The sequence below is a fragment of the Pipra filicauda genome, unplaced genomic scaffold (genome assembly GCF_003945595.2).
Source record: "Pipra filicauda isolate LSUMZ 115617 unplaced genomic scaffold, ASM394559v2 scaffold278_size1010298_pilon, whole genome shotgun sequence".
Classification (NCBI taxonomy): domain Eukaryota; kingdom Metazoa; phylum Chordata; class Aves; order Passeriformes; family Pipridae; genus Pipra; species Pipra filicauda.
Genome location: NW_024104396.1, coordinates 556,673 through 578,347, shown reverse-complemented (window position 1 = coordinate 578,347; position 21,675 = coordinate 556,673). Strand labels below are relative to the sequence as shown.

Below are 21,675 nucleotides of genomic sequence, written 5' to 3'. Positions count from 1 at the left end.
CACACACTAACAGAACCAAAGAGATTATTTTATTCAGAGGTTTGGTCTAAACAGTTGTTGTTTCACTGGCAAGACTTCTTGCCTCTTCAGGACTGTCTGGTACCAGATGGGGATTTGTTGAGAAAGCCAAACAAGCAATACAAGCGACTGCTCCTGGCAGTGATGGTAAAACAGTTTCAGTTTTGTTTGCCATGTTTTCCAATTAATCAGGAACCCTATTGTCTCATTTCAAACTGTCACATTTCTCATCAGCTGCTGCACATCCTTCTCAGACAAGTTTTAATTTCAGCCCCACCACTAGAAGATGGTGACGTTCAACACCATAGGATACATGCAGGGCAATCTGCCCTGGTCCTCTTCCTCATCCCCTCTCCACATCTCCTGGATACTTGCCAGCTACATCCCTCCTTGGCAGCATTTTAAGTAAAGGTATGTAATTAATGTACTTGGGCACCTCACAGAGAATTCCAGGAGTTCACACTGGGCTCAAATTAGATGTTCTGGTCACAGAAAGTTAAACAAACACCACGTAGATAAATGCCACCCCCTTCAGAGTCCTGATGAGCTAAAACCTCCTACTGAAAAACCTACACCAAGGCAATGGGCTGGACTGTTCTTGCTTGTGGAAGTCCAAAGCTCCAGCTCTAATGGGAGTTTGGATCCCTAGGCTCGGTTTTTGCCACAAAGCAAAAATAAGCCCCAGAGAAGCACAGCACACTCCACCACTGCAGCCATGCCACGGCCCCAAGACATCGGGATGTTCTGCCCAAGTGTTCACATGTGCCCACAGGAGCAGGACCCAGCAAGTTCTTTGCTGAAGCCAAAGAGCGTGAGAGATGGGAACCATGACACTGGGAGTTATATTGGAGGGTTTTATTAGTTGTTCTTCTGCAGAATCAAAATATTTAGCAAATCAGAGATTCCTCAAGACTGCTGATATTTTATGTATTTAGAACTCGAACAATGTACAACATAATATTTTGAACTATCAAAAACAACCCCAAACCTGATTGGTAGTACTAGATGTTATTATGTAATTCTATAGCAGTGTGAAAAATGGAACTAATGCAGTGAGTATATTTGTTTTAAAGAAGGTGCTTGAAAGAAACCTCCTGCATCACACTGAGTATTATTTAAAACAAAAAGATAACTGATTTCCTAGCAGGGCATTGTCTTAAATATCCTACAAGCCTGGGGGATTAAGAATACTGAGCCCCAGCTCTCTGCCTTCACATACAAGAACCAACACAAGTTGCAGGTCCAGGTAGAGTTCACAGCTTACCTGCTTCAAGGGAACTTACACACCACTGAGCATTGGACACCCATGTCTGGCAGAAGTGTTGGATGCATGGGTAAAAAACAAAATCCAAGAGGACTAAACAAGGTTCTGTCTTTATGCATAGTGACAATTTCTGAACCAGTGTTTTACTAAGTTACAGACTAGCTTTCAACCAAAAAATAAAACTCCATTGCACTAAAGGTCAACTTTAACCAGTTAATCTGGACTGTGACACAGTCAAGTAATTCAGGACAAGCAGACAAGACACCATAAAAGCAGCTTCAAAGAACCAAAGCATTCTAGTTTCAGAACCAACTTAATATTCTTCTGTCCAACTCCAGTGCAACAGTGAGGGGGGAACCACTCCATCTCTACCTATGTACAATTCCAGTAGAGGCTGGGCAGTCTGAACTCTCCATGGTCAAGCTGGAAAAAGGAAACTTAGGAAAGGACACTTTAAAAATTTAATTCAAGAAAGAAAGTTGGCCCTCAGTGGAAAGAGAAATGCTGGAGTGATGCACGTGGGCAGGCTTGCTCAGTCACTCTCCCTTGTATGGAAAAAGCTGGACTCCTTCCCGCTGAGAGCAAGTCACACTGGGTGTGAAGGTGGCGGGGCTGGTCCTGCTCCATTGCACGCCGAGAATCCAGGAATGTGTTTTCAGCTGGCTCCTGCACGGGCCATTAGATCTTCCAAAGCGTTGTGTCGGTCCTTATGTAATAATAAGACCTCCTTAATGTCTTTTAGTTCAAAGCCCATTTCTTTAAATTGACTCATTAGCTGGAGAAGTTCTGTGATCTGAAAGACAGACAAGCCCATTATTTGCAAGAGACAAGTGGATCAGTGCTTGGTGGAGGTTTAGCACAGAGTTTGTCTTCAGCAACTGGGCATGCCATGGTTGCAGATTCCTCCTCCCCAGGCACAGCCTATTCTGGCTCTCTTTGGGGAAACTCTGCTCACAGCAGAGCTCTGGGTGCAGGAGGCCACGGAACCTCACCTTCAGTGCCCTCTGTTTCTTGTCCTTCATTTCCAAAATCCTCTTCAACAGGGGCACCAAAGTCTAGCCTATGTGATTGTCTCTCTCCCAGGAGGAAATTTATCAGCTTGGCCCAATCTGGGCTCCCAAAAGTGCTGATTAATGGGACCCAGCTCCCCCATCCAGCAGCTGCTGCTGCATCTGAATTTTTTTTTAAAGTTACTTTGACTTTGGGAACAGCACAGTAGCCCTTGCTGTCAACTGGCTTCTCAGATCTAGGGCAAACTTGGGGGATTAGCACAAACCCCACTGTGCACATACAATACTACCAACGTCAACTGCAAATCCTCCCTGAGCTTTGAAAAAATAAAGTGGCAAGAAGCGAGTCAGCTGATCATTTTTATGAACCCTCTGCCATTTACAGTGCCTCTGCTCCACTCCAGGGGAAAGAGAAATCCCCAACAAGCAAGCAGGTTGAAATGGACAATCAGGAGATTAACCATTTCCAATTTTGGGGTTGAGCCAGTAGTAAATGTGTTTCCTGAACTCAGTTCCTTCCCACCTTCACACTGCTGTTCCTCTGTTTGCAAGCTCATCACTAGTTCAAGAAAGGCAGGAAGGCATACATATGTCTGGGGTGGGGGTTGGGTTGCACCTTTAAAGACTTCATGTAATAACCTGGCACACAACAGGCTGGCAGACTTAAAAGATCCTGCTGTCCTCTGCCCTGGCTACCTGCCCCTGTTGTACCTTTGGTGCTGGTAAAGCAGCCAGACAATGAACCAGAACCAAAACTCATTTTCTGGCTTCTTCTAGAGCAAGCCCTAAACCAATTTGCTGAGCAGCCAGGCAGATGCATTCATACAAGGGAGAAAATCCATGGCCAGGGCAGGCTGGCAGGGTTTGAAAGACAATTTGCTGCTGCTGAAGTTAACTGTCTATGTACCATGCACCCTGCCCACAAGAGAACTCTGGGCATTCAAAACATTATGACCACAATAAGCAGGGTTTCAAAAAAATCCTGTCCTCATAAAAACGCTTGCAAAGTGAGTAACAGCACAACGCAGAAGAATTCTAATGCTTTAACAAATTCTAGCTTTATCAACACAAAGATGCCCTTTGGCAGTCAGTTTTGGAAAAAAAGCAGCATTACCATGAAAGCCAGAATTACATCAGCCAGAGGAACTGCTGTTGGAATTCCCTGTCATGGCACATTCTCTGTTCCTGCACACACTGCACCCTCACCTTCTCCTCTGAACACTGGTGCATTTCCAAAGCTGCTTCAACAAGAAGTGGATCAAAGCCCTTCTCACAAAGCTGTCCATGTGCAAACAGGTAATCCAGCACCTGTAAGGAACGAAGAAAAGAAACCAAGTTTGCAGTGTGGCGTTGGTAGCGCGTGGTTGAATGGCACCTTTGTATGCGCAGAGGGGCTGAGCGTGACTCCAACCCGGCACTTCAGAGACAAAGTCCTTCTTAGTAGAGTTGAGACACTCTTTTTATACAAGAGTGCAGAGAAAGCAGACAAGCCCTTCTGTCCTGTGCTCTCCAACCAGCTCTGAACATCTTCCATGCCAGTCAGAGCACCCTCCGAAGTGTACCTTCAGCCCTCTGTGCCTTACGGCGCAGCAGAAGGCCAAAGTTTAAGTGTGCTTTTTATACTACACATTTTAAAAATGAAACTATAGGTCCAGCAGTCAAGACATGTCAGCTTTCAGCTTCCTCTCAGACAGCCACAAGAGCTGATGCAATCTGAAAGCAGTCAGCCTTTGAAGATCAACTCAACACACTGGTGAGTGAGCTGCAAATCCCAGCTCACATGCACAGAAACCACTGACACGTTTCTTACCCGTCCTCAGCTTTGAGAGGTACAGGAAAGGGTCAGGTGGGCAGTGCAAGGTGTGCAAAAGAACATGGCCTGCAAGTACAGCAGGATTTAAAACCGCCCTCCTAAGGGACACTTTTTTCCATTTGATACCACAGTTCACTCCAGCGCAGAGCTTAAGCCACTCTCAATGTGTAGGGAGTGGGCAGGAGATCAGCCCAGCAAGCCTGGGACCCTCCTGCACAGGCACAGTCCTGTGTGGCACAGAGCCTGCCCAGGGCCAGCACAGAGTCTGGCCGTGCTCTCCCCACTTAAAAGTGTTTGAAGTGGATACAAGACCCAGAGCCACCCTCCACCCTGCAGTGATTTAAGCTCAGTGACCTGGTTTTAGCAGTCATTTGAGGCAACACACACAAGGCAGAAAGCACCAGCACCAGGGTGCACACTAAAGTCGGTCAGTGGGGCCTTGCAGGAGCCTTTCAGGGCTGTCTCAGGCCTGCAGGGGCCGATCTCTCTACAAGGAGAGACGTCAGCATCCAGCATCGTAAGCCCTCGTGCTCAGAACAAGGGAAGTTGGCTGTATTTCTGCCACGTGGCACTAAGCATGGTGCAGAGCCATGCTGAGCTTCCTTTGGATGGGTTTGTGGCTTCTGGGAAGACCCAGTTCCTCTCCCAGTTGCACACAGAGCCAAGGCCCATCCCACGCTCAGCGCGGCTCCAACGCAGCACCCACAGATGTGGCCAGCTCGAGCAGTCTCTCATCAGGAACAAGCACAAGCGCTCTTCTCTTTGTTTTTGGGAGCCTCCACTGCCAGGTGACAACTCCTCCAGCAGCTGATGGCAGTCACTATAGGCTGTTAGAAGAAGTTTTCCCCCCCTATCCATCTTGCAAACCAGGATTGCTCCTCAGCAGAACCAGTTTCTAACAAAGCCTTTCTTTGTTCTGCACAAGCTCTTACCTGGTCTATATTCTGTCCCTTCTTCTTCATGGCTCTCAGGACATTCTCTGGCGAGTACCCCATGTTGACCACGGTCTCCACGCACTGCCTCTCACTGGGGGAGAGGCCTTGCTGCAGCTCCATCGTGCAGCTGCTGCTGCTGGGCACTTTAGACACTGGGAAGTTTTGGTGTGTTACCTGAAGGGGAAAACACAGAGGCTGAGGTGATGGTCATCTCCTGCATCCCCACATCCTGTTCCTGGCTAATGCAGAACCAGGATACCCCATGTAATTAATACAAGAGGGTTTCTAGACTGCCCTTGGGAAGTTACACGCTGTGAGGATGAAACAGAGCGGTGCACAACGTCTGATTCCCACCACACTCTTTTAACGCCCAAAACAGCAATCAACAACCCAGATTCTTCACAATAAACCCCCTCCTACTGGTGTGACCAAAACCTTTGAACACCCAGCCCCTGCAACAGTGAAGGTCATGATACAGCCAAACCCCATACCTCAAAGGAAGCACAGAGATTGCTTCCCTCACCACAGGTTTACTCACCACCTACGAGTTTTCTGTACTCACAGGAACACTAGATCTGGAGATTATCATAAACATGATCCAATGCAAGGTATGTGGAAACTTACCACAGGGATTTCTGTTTCCTTGTAGTCTGGGTGTACCTGCTGGACAACACACAAATAAAACAACCATAAACATTATGCACCAGTGAGCAGAATTTGCCATAGCTGGGGAAGAAGGGTTTTACAGAATACTCCACCACACCATGGAGACTCAAGGTCTGATCACGCTTCTGCATATGAGAAGTGGACATCACACATCTCACATGCAGAAATAGCTACAGAATAGCCACCTATATGTGTGTAGCTACACAATAGCCATCATGAGGATTTCTTCTCTCAGCACTCTACAAACGGATTATACTCCAAGCAGGATGTGTGTACTCTCATAATAATTGTAAGCTTGTTTATTCTGTCACTGTAACAGCTGTGTGTTCACACAGCTCAGCGAAACTAGCTGGCTCCAGTTCAGCTCCTGACCAAGCGTTGCACAGCCTGAGTAACAGTGGTACTTTTGAAACTGTTGCCTAGAGACTTCCCTTGACTTGTTGAACATGAGAAGGGATAAGAGAAAAATACACCTCTTTTCTACTCCCAAAGCACTGAATTCCATAGCAGTATAGGAACAGCGTGGCACACTGGCTAAAAAGAGCATGTGATTTTTCTGCTCAGCACTCAGACCCGTTCCCGATACAGCAACAAGGCTGGGTCACGTTCCTTCTGCTCCCTTTCCACAAAACCAGGCTGCCACAGGGCAGAACCAACCCACCACTTCATAGGATTTTGCCCAAGATAAGAGCTGTGCAAAGTGAGGCCTTGGCCCCACCAAAGCTGCACATTTCAGTTCACACATCTAGAACTCCTGCATTTTAAACAGAATTAGAACAGACTGCAGGAAATCACTGTGGACCAAAAACCACAGCTTTTTGCATTTCTTAACAGTTATTATGCCAACACAGATTGCTTGAAAGCTTGTCCACATCCTCCAGAAAGGCCTTCCTTGGGCCCAAACAGAACAACAAAAAGGCCTATACAGAAAACCAGTTCTGACAAAATCTACCAAGATTTTGACAAATTCCATTTATTTGCAAAAAGATGCCAAACCACCACCAAGGTTTTCTTCTCCATTTCTGACCATTTTAATCTCAAGAGTAAGAATTTTTCTTCTATAAGACAAAGTCTAAGACATCATATTCACTCTGAATACCCAGGGCAAAAAGCACTAGGATATGGGATACGGTGAAATGTGGGTCTGGAGAAGCCCTGAAATCAGCTGGTTGTCTGACTGAAGGATGATGCTTTGTTACTGATGCTGTAGCCAGGAAAACCAAAACTGCTTCTGACACCAGAGATTCAAGAGTCTGGGTAAACCAACTCCTGCTCCTCAATCTACTTGAGTTTAATTTCAAACTGCTGTCTTCACTAGTCTTTTCTCCTTCTGCCAAAGCTCTGAAAATCATACCAAAAAGTGAGGAGAGGGGACCACCACAGAACCTGTGCAGCCTCAGAGAAATGGAGAAACCACAGATTTGTTTCCATCCAAAATTTCCAACATCCTATTCACTGGTAAAGCAAAAACTCCACTGGTAACTGCAAATTCAAAGTTACAATTTCTAGTCTCATGAGGAAAAAAATTATAAAATCACTGTGGACACACAATTGTCCCGAGGCTTCCTAAAAGGCTGGGGCCACAGAGATGCTCAAAGGGCTGGAGTACCTCTGCTATGGAGACAGGCTGAGAGAGCTGGGTTTGTTCAGCCTGGAGAAGGCTCTGGGGTGACCTTAGAGCACCTCCCAGTACCTAAAGGGGCTCCAAGTCCCTCCCTCCAAGGAGAGGGACTTTGGACAAGAGCGTGTAGTGACAGGAAAAGGGGAATGGCTTTAAACTGACACAGGGCAGGGTTAAATGGGATATTAGGAAGAAATTCTTCCCTGTGAGGGTGGTGAGGCCCTGTCACAGGCTGCCCAGAGAAGTTGTGGATGTCCCATCCTTGGGAGTGCTCAAGGCCAGGTTGGATGGGGCTTTGAGCAACCTGGTCTAGGGGAAGGTGTCCCTGCCCATGGCAGAGGACTGGAACGAGATGACCTTTAAGGTCCCTTCCAACCCAAACTACTATAATGATTCTGTGAAAAAGGACAGGCTTATTCTACATTTGACTCTGACTTCCTTCTGTTGTTTTCCTACTCTGAGGACTTCTGTTACATTTACTTAAATTCTTTTGTTGCATTTACTTCAATTTCTTGCCTCTCAACTGTCATTTTCCAGTCACTGGGACTTTCCTGTGGAAACATGAAACAAGTATAACCTGAAGTCTTGGAATTCAAACAGAAAGAACTAGTTCTGTCAGCATACCTCTTTCTTGATTTGCTGCTTCCAAAGGAGAAATAGTTTCAAATTAAGACCTTTATTACTTCTACTACCAAGACTCTTTCTTTGTCAGTTTCAATCTTCCCTTACAGCATTCTTGAGGATACACCTTCCCTCTTGGTCTTTAACAAATTTTAATCCAGCAGAGAGATTTTGAATAGTTAAGAGGGAAAATCTGGCCATCTTAATTTCCATCTATCTAGTTGTGATTTTTCATCTTAGTCCCCAGAGATGCTATGTGTTTTGTAACTGAGGTTTCACCTCTGAGCTACCCACGACCACACAATTACCTCTCACCCCTGTGACTTGCAGCAGTGAGCAGGTGCTCAGCACACTGCTCCTCCTGCCAAAGTTCGCAGTATTAAATTTGTTCTGGTCACCAATAAACAGCTGTTCTGGTGACAAACACACCATTTCCCAGAATACTGTATTTCGCAATTTTAGTGCATTCACCTAAGCCTGAAAAGAGGTGGGAGAACAACAGGAGAGGAGCAGCATCATTTGTTACAGAGCATATGGTATCACAAAAACCTACAGTGTGCCAGTAAAACCACAGAACCACTGAAACACTGCTTATACTGGACAGAAAAAAAATGCAGATTATTTTAGAACCAGCTAGAGGGTTTGACTACACAGTTTTCACTAGGCTTCATGTCCAGATCTGAGATTCTTTACAAAAAAAAGTCCACAAACTTACTCTAATCTCTGCTCTTATTCACAAAGAGACAAAAACAATAGCTGGTGTGAAGCTAGTGTCCTCAGAGTCACTTTAGAACTTGCAACAAGACTGAGGAAATGAAGATTCAATCTCCTGTCTCAGAGCTGGGCAGCAACCAACGGTGATGTTAAAAATACAAGATGATCTTCAAGACTGGTTTTGGTCTCCACCAAGCAACCCTTCCACCCTCCTTCACAAGGGAGGGTGGATACCAGATTTCAAACCACCATAAGTGTCTTCCTTTCAAAGACTGAATTTTAAAAGGATCTCAAGAAGCAAATTAAAAATAAAAAAATATACTTATTTCAATGCAGGTCAACCACAAGCACTTTTTTCTTCCCTGAATGACACAGCACATCTGTGTTTTTCAATTTGTTATTACTGCTATTCCTTGAGAAGTCTGCATTTCCCGTTTTTTCCAGCAAATAAAAAAAGCAAACCGAGGAAGAAATCTGGAAGAGATCTGACTCTAAGCCTAACAGCACTTCAGAATCTGATACATGTCAGACGGATAGGACAAAAGGCAGGACCATACACAAAAGATGCCTTATATACTTAGTTCAAAGGTGTGCAACTATCAACAACAAATGAGAGCTGAGAAGCTGAAAGAAAAATCACTACGGTTAGCCTAAAATTACCAAATTTTTGGGAAAAACTGCAGAGTAATCATCTGAGGTTCAGAACTGCCAGCATGAAGGCCTGTTGGATTGATCAATTTGCCACGTAACTCAAGAGGATCTACATGTCACTCCTAATAAATGAAGCTATAGCCAAAGCCATAGGACAGTCCAGAGGGAGGATTTGCCTCTGCACCTCCACCTCTCCCCAGCAGCCCCAGCTCCAATCCGCTGCACATTTACCGTAGTCGATGTGCTTTGAGATGATTCGTCTTCCGTACAAACAGTCGGCGCAGCCAGGGAAGACAGCCTGGATGAGAAGGGTGATGTCGACGTCTCCCTGGCACTGTCCTCATTTAGAGCAGAAACACCAACCATGTGGAGTCCATTCAGTTCACTGCCTTTATTCTGAGCACAGGCCTGCAAAGAGCTGAGCAAAGTGCCGTTGCGGAGACAGGTAGTGCTGTGGAAAGTGCTCGTGAGCTTTGATGACTTTTGATCACTCTCATCGGAGTCAAGCTTAGGAAAGGAAAGGGATTTGATATTGCTCACTGAAGTGATAGGAGAAAGGGACACTTTGGAAGACAAGGACATCTTTTCACAGTTTCCCAGCTGTGGTAAAGTGATAAAGCCATTGGGTTTATGAAGGGGTTTGAAGTCCAACGTGGCCCTTTCTATGGATGCCAGAACTTCTTCATCTTGCAACACAGACTCAGACCCTCCTTTGGGTAAAGTATTATCTAACAGCTGGGCAACAATAGGCCCAGTAGTACCAACGTGAATTTCAAGAATATTTTTTAATTCCTCCTTATCATCAATAGTTTTTAATTCCAGTTTGTCAAACGGGTCTTCTTCACGTTCAAAATCAGCTGGGTTAAAATCTGCTTTTGGACGAGGTGGGCTGAGGACCTTTTGCTTCACAGAGCTGCTGTTGGCTGGCGTGGGAGTAAGGATATTATTGTGCTGCAGGCTAGCGAGGATGGGGTTGATAGGAGGAGGCATGGCTTCAGGGCAAGGTCCCTCTGAGAACCCCATCCTGGTGCTGTCCTCTGGAGCTGCTTTGGAGTTAGCTAGTGCTTCTTCTGCCTTGCGTTCAGCCTCCCTCTGGGCAGCCTGGATTTTTTTGATGTCTTCAGCCCACTCGATTGTTTTCTTTTCCAGCGAGAAGTCATACTGGATGGGGGTGGAGGGGAAAGGAGAGAAGGGGAAAAAAATTAATTTGTAAGGATCGTAATTGCTACTTCTAACAGCAACGTGAGTTACCAAAGAAGAAGAGCTACCTGAGCTACCATGGACAGTCATCACCTTTTCCCAGCCTACAGATTAACAAAGCTGGCAGACACTACAAGTAGGTAATTTTGCCTCTGTGCACAAAACCTGGCTGCAGCCTGAATTAGAATACCATATTTTGTCTCCTTTCTGCATTTAGTTTTGCTTTAGAGCTACTGATCATTCCAAAATGAGTTTCACAAGTCTCCCGCCTTCTTCCCCCAGGACTACAGATGTAGCAAGGGAAAGTGTAACATGTTACTAGATGGACAATCATTCCCCAACCTGGCACCACTGAACTACCTCCCATCCACTAGTTCCACATGTCATTCAAGATTGCAGAAGAGTAACTAGGCATCCGAAGGCCAATACAGTATTACTCAGTTTGCCCTAAAAGATTCCTAAGGCACTCGATATTAGTTTCACACCCACTAGTTTAAGAGGTGTTTGTATTTTCATTCTACTGCCTTGCCAGCCAAAGCAGATACAATGGCTACAACAATGACACCACCTTCCTTCGGCAGCAGGTTTTGCTGTAGTAACTGACAGGACAGGATCCCTTAAGCTTTTTCCACTTAATATCAGGTCGTTCAGAGCCAGGTTAGCACACAGAGAGGCATCTGTAAGCTACTCTCTACCAGTGTACTGACCACTCAGTGGCTTGGTTGTAAAGAACAAAATTCTGCACAGCCTTAATCTTTTAAATAACCACAAAATGTTCAGAGAACACAGCCTAGGAGTCAAGTCCACAGGCAGCTTAGACCTCAGACTCACAAGAAGTGTTAAGACAGCCTCAACAGGACAATGGCACACACCTGAACAGGAGTACTTTGCCACTGGATTGCCAAGTCATAAATTCCTAATTCTAAAGGGCAACAAGCCAGCAAGGATTCATGGGCCTCTACAGGCTACTCACTATGTGTTGTGCCACATCTCATCCTGTAGTGGGCTCCAGTTTCCCTTCCCTGAGCTCTAAGACTCCAAGAGGTGTGATATGTAATTTATCGGCACGGAGATTTTGGAAAACAACACACAGGCAGAAGCATTGGGCACCACTACTACACACTCTTTGGTATGTGAGCAGAGCTATCATAACTTTGTGTGTGTCTATATGTAGCTCTCCCACATCAGCTTAAATGAGTGGAAACAGGTCTACTAGGACAATCAGGTAATCATTTAATGGTTATACGGAAAAAGCCTAAAGCAATCTGTCACAGACAAAGTGAAAACAATCATCAACTGGGACTGGTCAAGGAAAATCATGGATCTAAATGAGAAAACATAGTTCAATTAGGTTTCCTGTATCACAACCTGCATTTGGAGATTAGGTTTTCAACAACTAGGCTAAAGCAATTGATTTTATGCTACTAACAGCTTATTTTAACAGAAACATGCTCCTCAAGACAGGGGAGCCACCAAGGTACCAAGCTGTAACTTGTTTGCCCCACAGAATTCCCTCTCAGAACTACACAGAAAAAAAGAACTGGAAATTATGCCATTGCACAGGTGTATCAGTTCTTAGCATTTTTGCTCTTAAAAATTATATTCAAACTTAGCCAGGGTAACATTTAAAACTGTAACCATTGCACAAAAACACCGTGCTTCTTCAAAGTAGATACACTAAAGTAAATGCTTAAAAATAAAAGCCTAGTGGCTTTCTAAGGAAACAACAAGTAGAAGCTTTTTGCATGACCCATCATATTTCTATCCTTCTATAAAGTCTAACAACAGACATTCTGGTACATGAAATGACACCACAGGACTGACATGACTCCTGAGTGAACTGTGACTAACTGCAATTTACAGCACCACATGTTGGGGCCAGGGGAGAAGAGAGCAGAAAGGTAAAACACATCACTCACCTGGGCTTCTCTGACAAGCTGAGAAGAATCAGGCAGACAGAAACCAATGGGTAATCCAACCTTCGCTGGGGTTTTGAACTTGTCTCCTATCTTAAAAGGGACATCATCAAGGTAACTGAAAGGCCCTAAAATCAGAAGCAGAAATTATATTAAAAAAATCCCCACAACTCGCAAGTTGAATGCTTTCAATTAAGGCTCACTTTGCTGTATTTGGGAGCTATTTTATCTCTGCTGCCACAACTACATCAGATGACAGTACAAACGAAGTTTGAAGTTGTTTGGACTTTGATGCCTCAGTTTTGTTTGTGGAGTTTGTTTGGTTTGTTTAGATGTTCTAGCCCACAACTGTTACAAAAAAAAGGCAACGCCCCTCACAACATAACAATCCATCATATTTTGAAGTCTCTGCACCCCATGTCCTACTTTCCTGTGTGACAAGACCATTCCTACACAACTGGATGCTGAAGGTCTCCTGAACGTTGTATTCCCTTATATCTCTATAAACAGATCCATCACTTTTTACCATATTCAAAAGAAGTTTTGATATGACTCAGCTTTAGAGCAGCTAAGACGAACTAAAATCCACGTTTTGACATGCAAGTAGGAGGTAACATTCAGAAAGAAGTGGTCACAAGGGCAAAGTGATGACCCACAGACATTCCACTTTAACCAAAACACAGTGAAATATCACGACTATTTAGCACAGCAGTTTTTCTTTCTTGAAACAAGGCAATCAAACTTGATCAGGTCCTACATCTGTCCTTTGTATCTATCACTTACACCTGATATTTAAAAAATGTTTTAGGGTGACACTTTTCAGGCATCCTACAAACTCACAAGGCAAAAACCACTTAAGCTCAGCCACCTCCACCAGACTATTGCTGTGTTTTCCTTGAGCTACTGTGAAGAAGTATGGGAAAACCCACAATACAAATTGCACTCATTTTTTTGATTAACTGAAAGTGATCTCTTGGATTGCTGGTCTAAGCTTTGGGAATTACAGGCAAAGTTTCTGGTGTGTGTATCAAAAGTGCCTCTAGGCCTTCCTTGAAACTCCTCTTTGAGTGATGCAGATAAAGAGAGACATCAGTGGCAATAACTGAGAGGGTGTTCAGTGCCCAACCCCTCGCTCAGTGAACTGTGACTTGCCATTTTTATCTGACCCATTTTCATACTCAGATGGCAGCTTAAGTACTGTTTGTGTTCCCTCACTGTCAACTCATCTACAAGGCAGCCACAGCTCCCAGAGGCCGAGCAGCTTTCAAAAACAGGAACATCCTGTCAATTTGGAGTTACCGGTTTGTGGGCTGTCATCACTTGAGCTCTCATTCCACGCACTGGAGGTGCTGGTCAGAGTTTTGTTAAGACACAGGTGCTGTCTCCTGCGCTTTGAAACCATCAGGATGAACACCACCTGCACCTCCAGGATGAGAACACACTCCAAGTAGAATATAACAGCATTTTCACTGATCCTTAGTGGGAATAACATGTTTAACTGCACCATGTCACCCAAATTGTATTTGAGCCGGCAATTTGAGAACCAAAGCATTTGCTTATACAGAAATAGCAACTGTGGCAGCCTCTGCACCAGGAGCAGTAAATCGTGGCCAGGTCATGGACAACCAGAGCCCAGATTGTTGCTACTATGTTCTGCATAGCCCCACTCGCACAAGTCCTGTTCCAAGCCAGATGATCCGGGTGCAGCAGGAATGCTTCTCCGCGTGGATCTCGCCGGCCAATTAGCTCAGTGTTCAAATACTTGTCTCATTAAACCTATTAACACAGTAAGTGGCAGACACCTCTCCTTGCACAAGTGCACCTGAAAGAGATACCAGCCACAGGGGCTACAAGCCCAGACTGTGGTATTTACATAGTAACTCCTATTTTGCTCAGAAAATAAAATGAAACACACCTAGATGGGCTGCACTTAGAGATGCCAGCTTAACCTGAAAAGCTTGACTAAGGAGTAAAAGCTTTCTAGTTTCTCCCCAGTATACTGATATTTTAATAACCACTGCTATAACCTCATCTTGAATACGACTCCGCTACAAAACACACAAACACGTATTAGGAATACACCAAGTGTTTCAGGACAGTTGATGATAAAAAGTCTTTCTGAGGCAAAACACTGATGCACATAGCACTCAGTTTGTTACAGCCCAGTCAGAACGGTACTAGTTTGGTGACGCTGTTTCAAAGTCACATGTTCAAGTGAAACAACTTAAGTTTTTTTGAAACTGTTATTTAATATGCCTGTTGGCCACTTGTCCTTTTATCAGTTAAAAGCACACTGAGGAATCTCTGAGAATAGCTCTGGCAAAAGTGTACCTGCCAGCCTGATCTCTGACACTGTGCTCTGTATTACACTCCTGCCTAACAAAGATTCCTCTCCACTATAGTATAATGCAGAAGTCACTGGTCAACCCACAGAAATGTCCTCCAGTTTGGTAGCAAAATAGAAACACTTCAGAAAAAAAAACAAACCACAGTTACCAGTTATGAATGGGGAACAGTTTTGAAAGCATGTGGAACTGAGTTTTCATGGTCACACGAACCACGCTTATGCAATTGTCAGAAATCAGAGTTAAAAGCTTTTAAATTCTGTAGTGTCAACGATAACACAAACATTATCATGCTGCACTTGGCATAACCCACACTTTTTGCACAACAGATGAAAGCTGCATTTCTATATGCCACTAATTCCTACAACTTAAGCTTGAACTTCCAATTATTCAAATGACAGAAGAGGACCTGAAGTTACATGGTTAGGAATAGTTACAGGTGTATGCTAAGAACACCCTTAAAGACATGAAAAGGGCTCCTTTTCTCTCCACTCATGCTTTGTGGTCCCATCTTCATCTCCATTTGAATGTGGTCCCGAGAAACCTGAGCTTAAGCAGGGGTTTTGGACATAATCTGCAGTTGTCCCTGTCAACCATTCTGTGATTCAACATCAGTCCTCTAACCTCTAATAAGTAGCTCAGCAATAATCACAAGAGATACATCAACTATATTGACCGATTTCATCAACCTGCCAGACACCGAGCTGTTGGACAAGATGCTCTACAATAAGCCAAAACTCAGTTAGTAGGACTATTCTTAACAATCCCGGAGAAGACTGAAACAACTGTCCTGCTGATTTCTTAGGACACCATTAATCCAAGGAAGTTGCTCCACTGCTCCTCAGAAACAGTGCTGTGACAGTGCCGCTGGCCATTAGGAACAGAGGGCACGCAGAAGAGCAGACAAGTTAACAAGGCAGCTCACAGCACCATTTGTCTGGGCCTTGTTATTTTGAAGCCAGGAGCATGTTCCAGCACACTGTACTGTTTTGGGAAATTTTTAAGACACGTTGAATTCTAGCTGTGGGCAGCGTCTTTGCTCGTCCAGTTGGGCAAACAGGAGAGAAAAATTAAAACAGACATAGAAGACAAGCAGTTAGAGACTGTTTACAGATAAAGAAGCAACTGCTGAAGGGCTGGCAGCTACTTAATGAGGAAATTAGTTGTCTTGCAGCAGGATCATAGGACCACAGCAAAGGAGACCATCTAAAAATTAAGTTTTGATAGGCTCTTTTTATTAATCCTTAACCATGGACTTAAGTGAGGCATTTCTTATTTTGTACTTTAACTTTACACTTGCAAGACTAAATAAAAAGCTCAAGGACAACTGGAATTCCCCAGGACCTTCTTATCTGAAAAATTAACAATAAAGATCATGGCTGAATTTCTAAAAGCAGAAGTTTTGACAGCATGAAAAGCCATGATTACCGATTTGAGGAAGCCACATCACATACAAGAAGCTGAACTTTAACGTTCCACAGAAATATTACTTGCACTCAAGTTACAACTTATTTTCTAAAAACCATGCATATACACAGGCAAATAACTTTTATGATACAAATCATCTGCATGACTTTACACATCTCATATGCAGAAGATAAAAAAAATATAGTCTGTTTTTCATCTGCCTTCTGAACCAGATTAGTCCATTTTAAGAAAGAAATTCATGGTTGAGCAAAGACCAAGCACAGTTCAATGTTATACTGAAAGCTTCACTTTCATTTCAACTTCTCATATGACTTCCATAGGAAGATGCTACAGCTCCAGCATCCACTTCAGCAAACATCAGAGCAGTCTCACAACTGCAGTTCAGCTTTGATTTTGAAGGGAGTAAGTGGGATAAGGGGAAGATATAACTCTGCCATGACAGAGTAGGGAATAGTCACAGGCTGAATTTCAGTTCAATCAGAGAACAAGCACACACAGCACCAGCAAGCAACTATTCCAGAAGGAAGCCAAGGCAGTTCATTCCTAATGAAAAAACTACTCTGTGGCTAAACAGATTAGTCTATATGGACTGTCTAGGCTGGGACATCAGTCAGCAGCAATAGTAGAATTTATCCTGTTGAAAAGACAAGGATGCCAAATTTCACTTACCATGAGAGTCGGATCCCAACTTCTTAGAAGCCATTTAGAATCTGAAAAACATTTTAAAACAGCTTTAACAACTTCATATATGTAGCACAGATCAAGTCTACGCTGTTCCAGAGTCCTACCTCTAGGTTAGGGAACACTTTGCAGACACTTGATGTGCCTGTTCCCGAGGTAGACAAGCAAACTTATTTTACAACCTTGAGAACCAACTGAGCAGACAAATAACTTAGCCCAGGATCTGCCAATCTAAACGGCAAAAACAACTAACCAAACCACAAAAACCCAAACAAATCAACCAGACACAACCTGGTTGATCAGGAAGACAGAGTTCCAGATGACAGCACTCGGAGGCCTCTCTCTCCCAGCCCCATGGAACACACCCTGCTTCCCTTGGCATTAAGAATAGCTCTTCCTACTGGAAATACCACACTGATCCTCTTCAGTTTAATCCCTGCTGCTCTAAAAGGGGATACTACCATACTGGGCACACAGTCAGTTAGCCAGTGAGGCACTTGTCTAGACACACTGGGTAATGCACAACACAGGTACACAATAAATGGTACCATTAGGAAGATACTTTTCGTTACACACAAGAAAATACTGGTAAAAAAGAGGTCTCATCCACTGCCCACAGAATTTACTAAAAACTTATAAAATTTAGATGCAAGATGTTAAACACAGAGTGTCTAGACAGCTTGTAAACAGAGTGTAGTCCTGCCCCGAGAAAAGAGTTGCTTGAGATAGAATTATCTGTCTAATTAGTTGTCAGCTAAATCCCTGCTCCAGGATGCTTATGGTATATTCAATAACATAACTGATTCTTTTGCTGGATTAGAAGGAAATCACAAGATCTATCTCAAGACAACACAGCATAATTCTTTGAATAACTGAATTTTTAAGTGATCCTTGTGACATTATGCATTACAAGGAATCAGAGCTGCCCTTTGTTCCTGAAGCCCTCCAGCTCATAGACTGAAATGCCCAACAGCTGGTCTTCAAAAACATGGAGCTCTCTGGTACATCCCCAGGGGCAGCAGAGCACGTGGGGCAGATCATTCCCCAGTCAAGGACTCTTAGGCTCACTGTTTCCACCGCAGGTTCCAACTGCAAACATTACCTTAAAGGAAGGGAGTCATAAGGTGAGGATTACACAGACAGCTTAGCTATTCTTCCTTGCTGCTGCTGACAGGACTGGGAACAAGGAGGACCAGTTACAAGCACTTTAGCAAAGTCCCTTTTGCTGTGCAAAGGTCCCTTTCAAGGTTATGTTGAAAGCAACAGGTGAACCAGCCCTACTGGCTAACGGGAATTCAGCACAGGGCTAAAGACAAAGTGTACAAGGATCACCCGGGTGCAACCAGACTTCAAGAGACAACAGCCCATGGGGAAGTGAGTCATGCTGGGCAAGTCCAGCTGCACCTTGGACATATAATCTGTGTGTCATCCTGCTCAATGTTTACCAGCCTCTTCTCAGCACTGGTATTACATCCAAAACTATTCCACTAAGCCAGAAAACCCATTTTGGCACCTGCTGGCAACTGCTTCTCAGAAGCAAACAAAACATTAAAGACTCAAAGATGGAAGGAAAAGGAGATGAAGTAGTGCCAAGCCTACCATCTCAGGAAGCATGTCAAGGGCAAAGCCACCAGACCACACAGCAGAGCTGCATGTCAACCACTGGAGCTGAACGAGCTTTACTGGTCCCAGAGCTGCAGAGGAGACCAGACTGCAGACAACAGCACATGAAATAGCTGTCCTTTCAGACCCTGATCACGCTGCCAGACAAGCTGCTGTGTTGCTGGTTTCTCTGTGTGAGAGTAGCAACTAAGACATCAGCTGGGTTTGTTATTACTGAAAAAGCCAAGTGAAATCGTACAGCCTTCATGTGCCTCACCAGTCCTCTGTTTGCCGCCGGACACTTGTGGCACTGCCTGCAATCCCACACCGTAGCTGTCCACCATCCACTGAACTTGGGACAAAGCCTACACAAACTTCTTTTAGTTTCTCCAAGTTCTTTCTTATAGTTAATACCTCAGACTGAAGAGCAAGTGGTCCTTTCTCCATAGAATTTAAGAACTTCCAACGAGAGGAAGTAAACTCCTCACTTTCCCAACTTAACTGACACAGGAGTTCTCAGTGCAGCACCAGTTACTACAGCTTACTGCTCCAGGGACACTGGTGTACAAATCCCACTGAGCCAAAACTGCACATCTAACTTCCAGGGAGTTTTCCAGTAGCATATCCATCTGGAATTGCATCAAGTCTCAGTGTCAAAATACCTCACATAAGCAATATGTATCTTGCTTTTGTTGTCAATCCTGTAGTAAAATCTAGTGCAGACTTGGCATTTGCATTAATTTCAGGGTGCAGTGGGGAAAATGATTCCCCTGCCATATGTAACCCCTTATTTAACTACAGAACTAGCTAAGGCACATCAACAGCAAGCTAGTCATGAAATGGACCATTTCCCGAGACAGTCACCCTTTAGACTGAGGTTCTTGCTGATGCACTGTGAGTGTGCACTTAAGACACCATTATTGCAGAAGGCACTTGTCAGCAAACAGAATTGTTAAGCACCACACGCAATAACACAGAAATAGGCTGCCAGCCACATTTCATCACCCCCTTCCCAAAGAAAGTTTAATTAAAATAGTGTCTTGTGACTAATCAGATTTGATAGACTATTCAGGGACCACTGTTACAAGCATCTTGCTGTTGCTCTGTCCTCCTGGTTGGGAAAAAAGTACTTGCAGCCCGTTAGAACGTTACTGATGTTGTTACTATGCTTCTGGGCATTACCTGAATATCCATTACACTGTGCAGTAAAAGTTTGCTTATTTTTGGTACCACTCATGTAGAAATTTAAAGGACCTGCTTCCAAAGCCTTACTCCAAACCAGATGATGGGCAACTGCAGCCCTATCAATCTTCCCTTTCATCTCCAGTCTCCTGAACAGGATGCTCAAAGGCACCCATGGTAACAGCATGTGGTGGCACAAATTTTGGCCTGATGCTTTACTGTACACTGTAAATTGGCAAAGGACCCACTCTACTGCATGTAACCTTTCTCAACACTTTTCCTGGCCTAGGGAAAACAGTTGTGTAATACTAGAGGTGTTCTTACTGCCACCTCTCTTCTGGCTCTGTGGCTCTCCTTAGCCACATTTCCTCATTCTTGGTTCTGGCCAACCCTCTAAAGAGCAGATCATGGCTACAAGTGCCTAAAAGTTATAAGCAACTGAAGCAACCTGATGTGAACTCTCCCCTTCCCATCTGTATTATTCTTCTGACAGTAACAGTGAGGTAGCAGGTCAACATTCCTAGAAACCAGCCAGCCCGAGGAACGCAGTGTAGCAGAGCCCAGGATGACAGAGGACCTCAGAGCAGCCATGATAGAAGTACAGGGAGGACAGGGAGAAAACCACCACCACCACAACAAAAACAACAAAAAGATGCAGAAATAGGAGAAGTGACACAGCAAAACCGATGACAGAAATAATTAGCACAAAGAGAGGTGACAAGCTGGAAAGGCTTGAAGGGACGGCACAGAGGTGACCAGGGCAATCCACCGGACACGTCATCACTTAAACCTCAATGACATTTCGCTGTGCTGCCAGACAAGGAGAACAAAGAGAAGCATGACTTGGTGCAGGGAAGCAATGCCAAAGGGAGAGTGTCATCAACAGACCAGAGCAAAGAAATTATTATAAAGAGTGACTCATGGGGAGCTGCTGGGAAGTTGGGGTGGTTTTTAATTCTTAGCTCAATGTTTCTTCTATTGGTGTTTTCCCTGAAGCTTATATCTACATTCCTTTTCTTCTGAAAGAGCTCTGACTGGACAACTTGGAAGAATCCTACCTATAGAATGATACCTGTAACTGCTTTATCTGTGATAACTCAGACCAATTTGACTGTTCACCAAGAAATGGACTCTTGTTGCTAGATCCCTGGTTCTGGATTGCAAATATGTCCTGATTCCAGACTATGTGAATTCTCTGAAGTAACTCCCCCCTAAGACTAAGATAAATGGAAAATGTACTCCTTATGGGTCAGAGAAAACCAAAATGCCTCAAGTTATCAACCATAATGAAATCAGCCACCTCTATGATTTTCAGAGAAGAGAAACTTGATCTTGCAATTTCCATTTTACCTGCTAATATACGTCATGTAGTCTACGCACTACTAAGGATGCATCATTCATTCTAAAAGCTACAAAAAGACTGAAAAAGTCAAAAAGAAAAGATTTTTTTTTTCCTGTCTACATTACATTCAAGAACTACTGCTGATTTTACAGGAAAGAAAAGAGAAAAAGTGAAAGCAGTTTGATTCAAAGGGTCACGGGTGTTCAAAATTTAGACAGTAGTTTCAGTTTTCACCACACTACTTGTTTCAGTGCAAGTGAAAAGCTATAAACAACATCAGGATTCTGTATATAGCCTCAAACAGCAAAAAAAGAAGTCAACAGTGCCTGTTGCTAAGACAAAACAAAAGTTAAGATTCTCATATCAAAGCTTCCCACCTCCCTAAGTGTTCAGCCATTGCTACACAACTGAGATCTCTTATGTAGACTGACGGTAAAGAGCCAATCAGTTCACTACAGTACAAAACAGATACTATGTTCATTAACTGCAGTATCCAAATAGATGACACCCCCCCAAAATCTGCAGCAACTGCTTCTGCTTCATACCTCTAACAGTTCTGCAAACAACAAGCACACGAAAATACTCCCCTCGCATAAAGGAGGATGATGTTGGTCCTCTGGTAACAACTGTTCGGATAAAGTTATTACAAAACTTGATGTGACAGTG

The 21,675-nt window shown here is 44.0% G+C and overlaps 1 protein-coding gene across 9 annotated transcripts in view; it reads right to left on the bottom strand.

Annotated features, from left to right (window-relative positions):
- Positions 1 to 7: 7 nt before the first annotated feature.
- UBAP1 (ubiquitin associated protein 1) overlaps positions 8 to 21,675 on the bottom strand; it is a 34,425-nt gene continuing 12,757 nt past the window's right edge. For 8 of the 9 annotated variants that reach the window (XM_039382635.1, XM_039382638.1, XM_039382641.1 and 5 more), the window contains 7 exons: positions 16,872 to 16,912; positions 12,433 to 12,557; positions 9,545 to 10,474; positions 5,665 to 5,703; positions 5,038 to 5,214; positions 3,499 to 3,600; positions 8 to 2,075 (listed from right to left, as the gene is read on the bottom strand). In XM_039382635.1, the coding sequence (XP_039238569.1) occupies positions 1,938 to 2,075; positions 3,499 to 3,600; positions 5,038 to 5,214; positions 5,665 to 5,703; positions 9,545 to 10,474; positions 12,433 to 12,557; positions 16,872 to 16,905 (1,545 nt within the window). In that variant the 5' untranslated portion in view covers positions 16,906 to 16,912 and the 3' untranslated portion in view covers positions 8 to 1,937. The remainder of the gene's footprint in view (positions 2,076 to 3,498; positions 3,601 to 5,037; positions 5,215 to 5,664; positions 5,704 to 9,544; positions 10,475 to 12,432; positions 12,558 to 16,871; positions 16,913 to 21,675) is intronic. The other variant, XM_027722266.2, reaches the window with a different exon arrangement.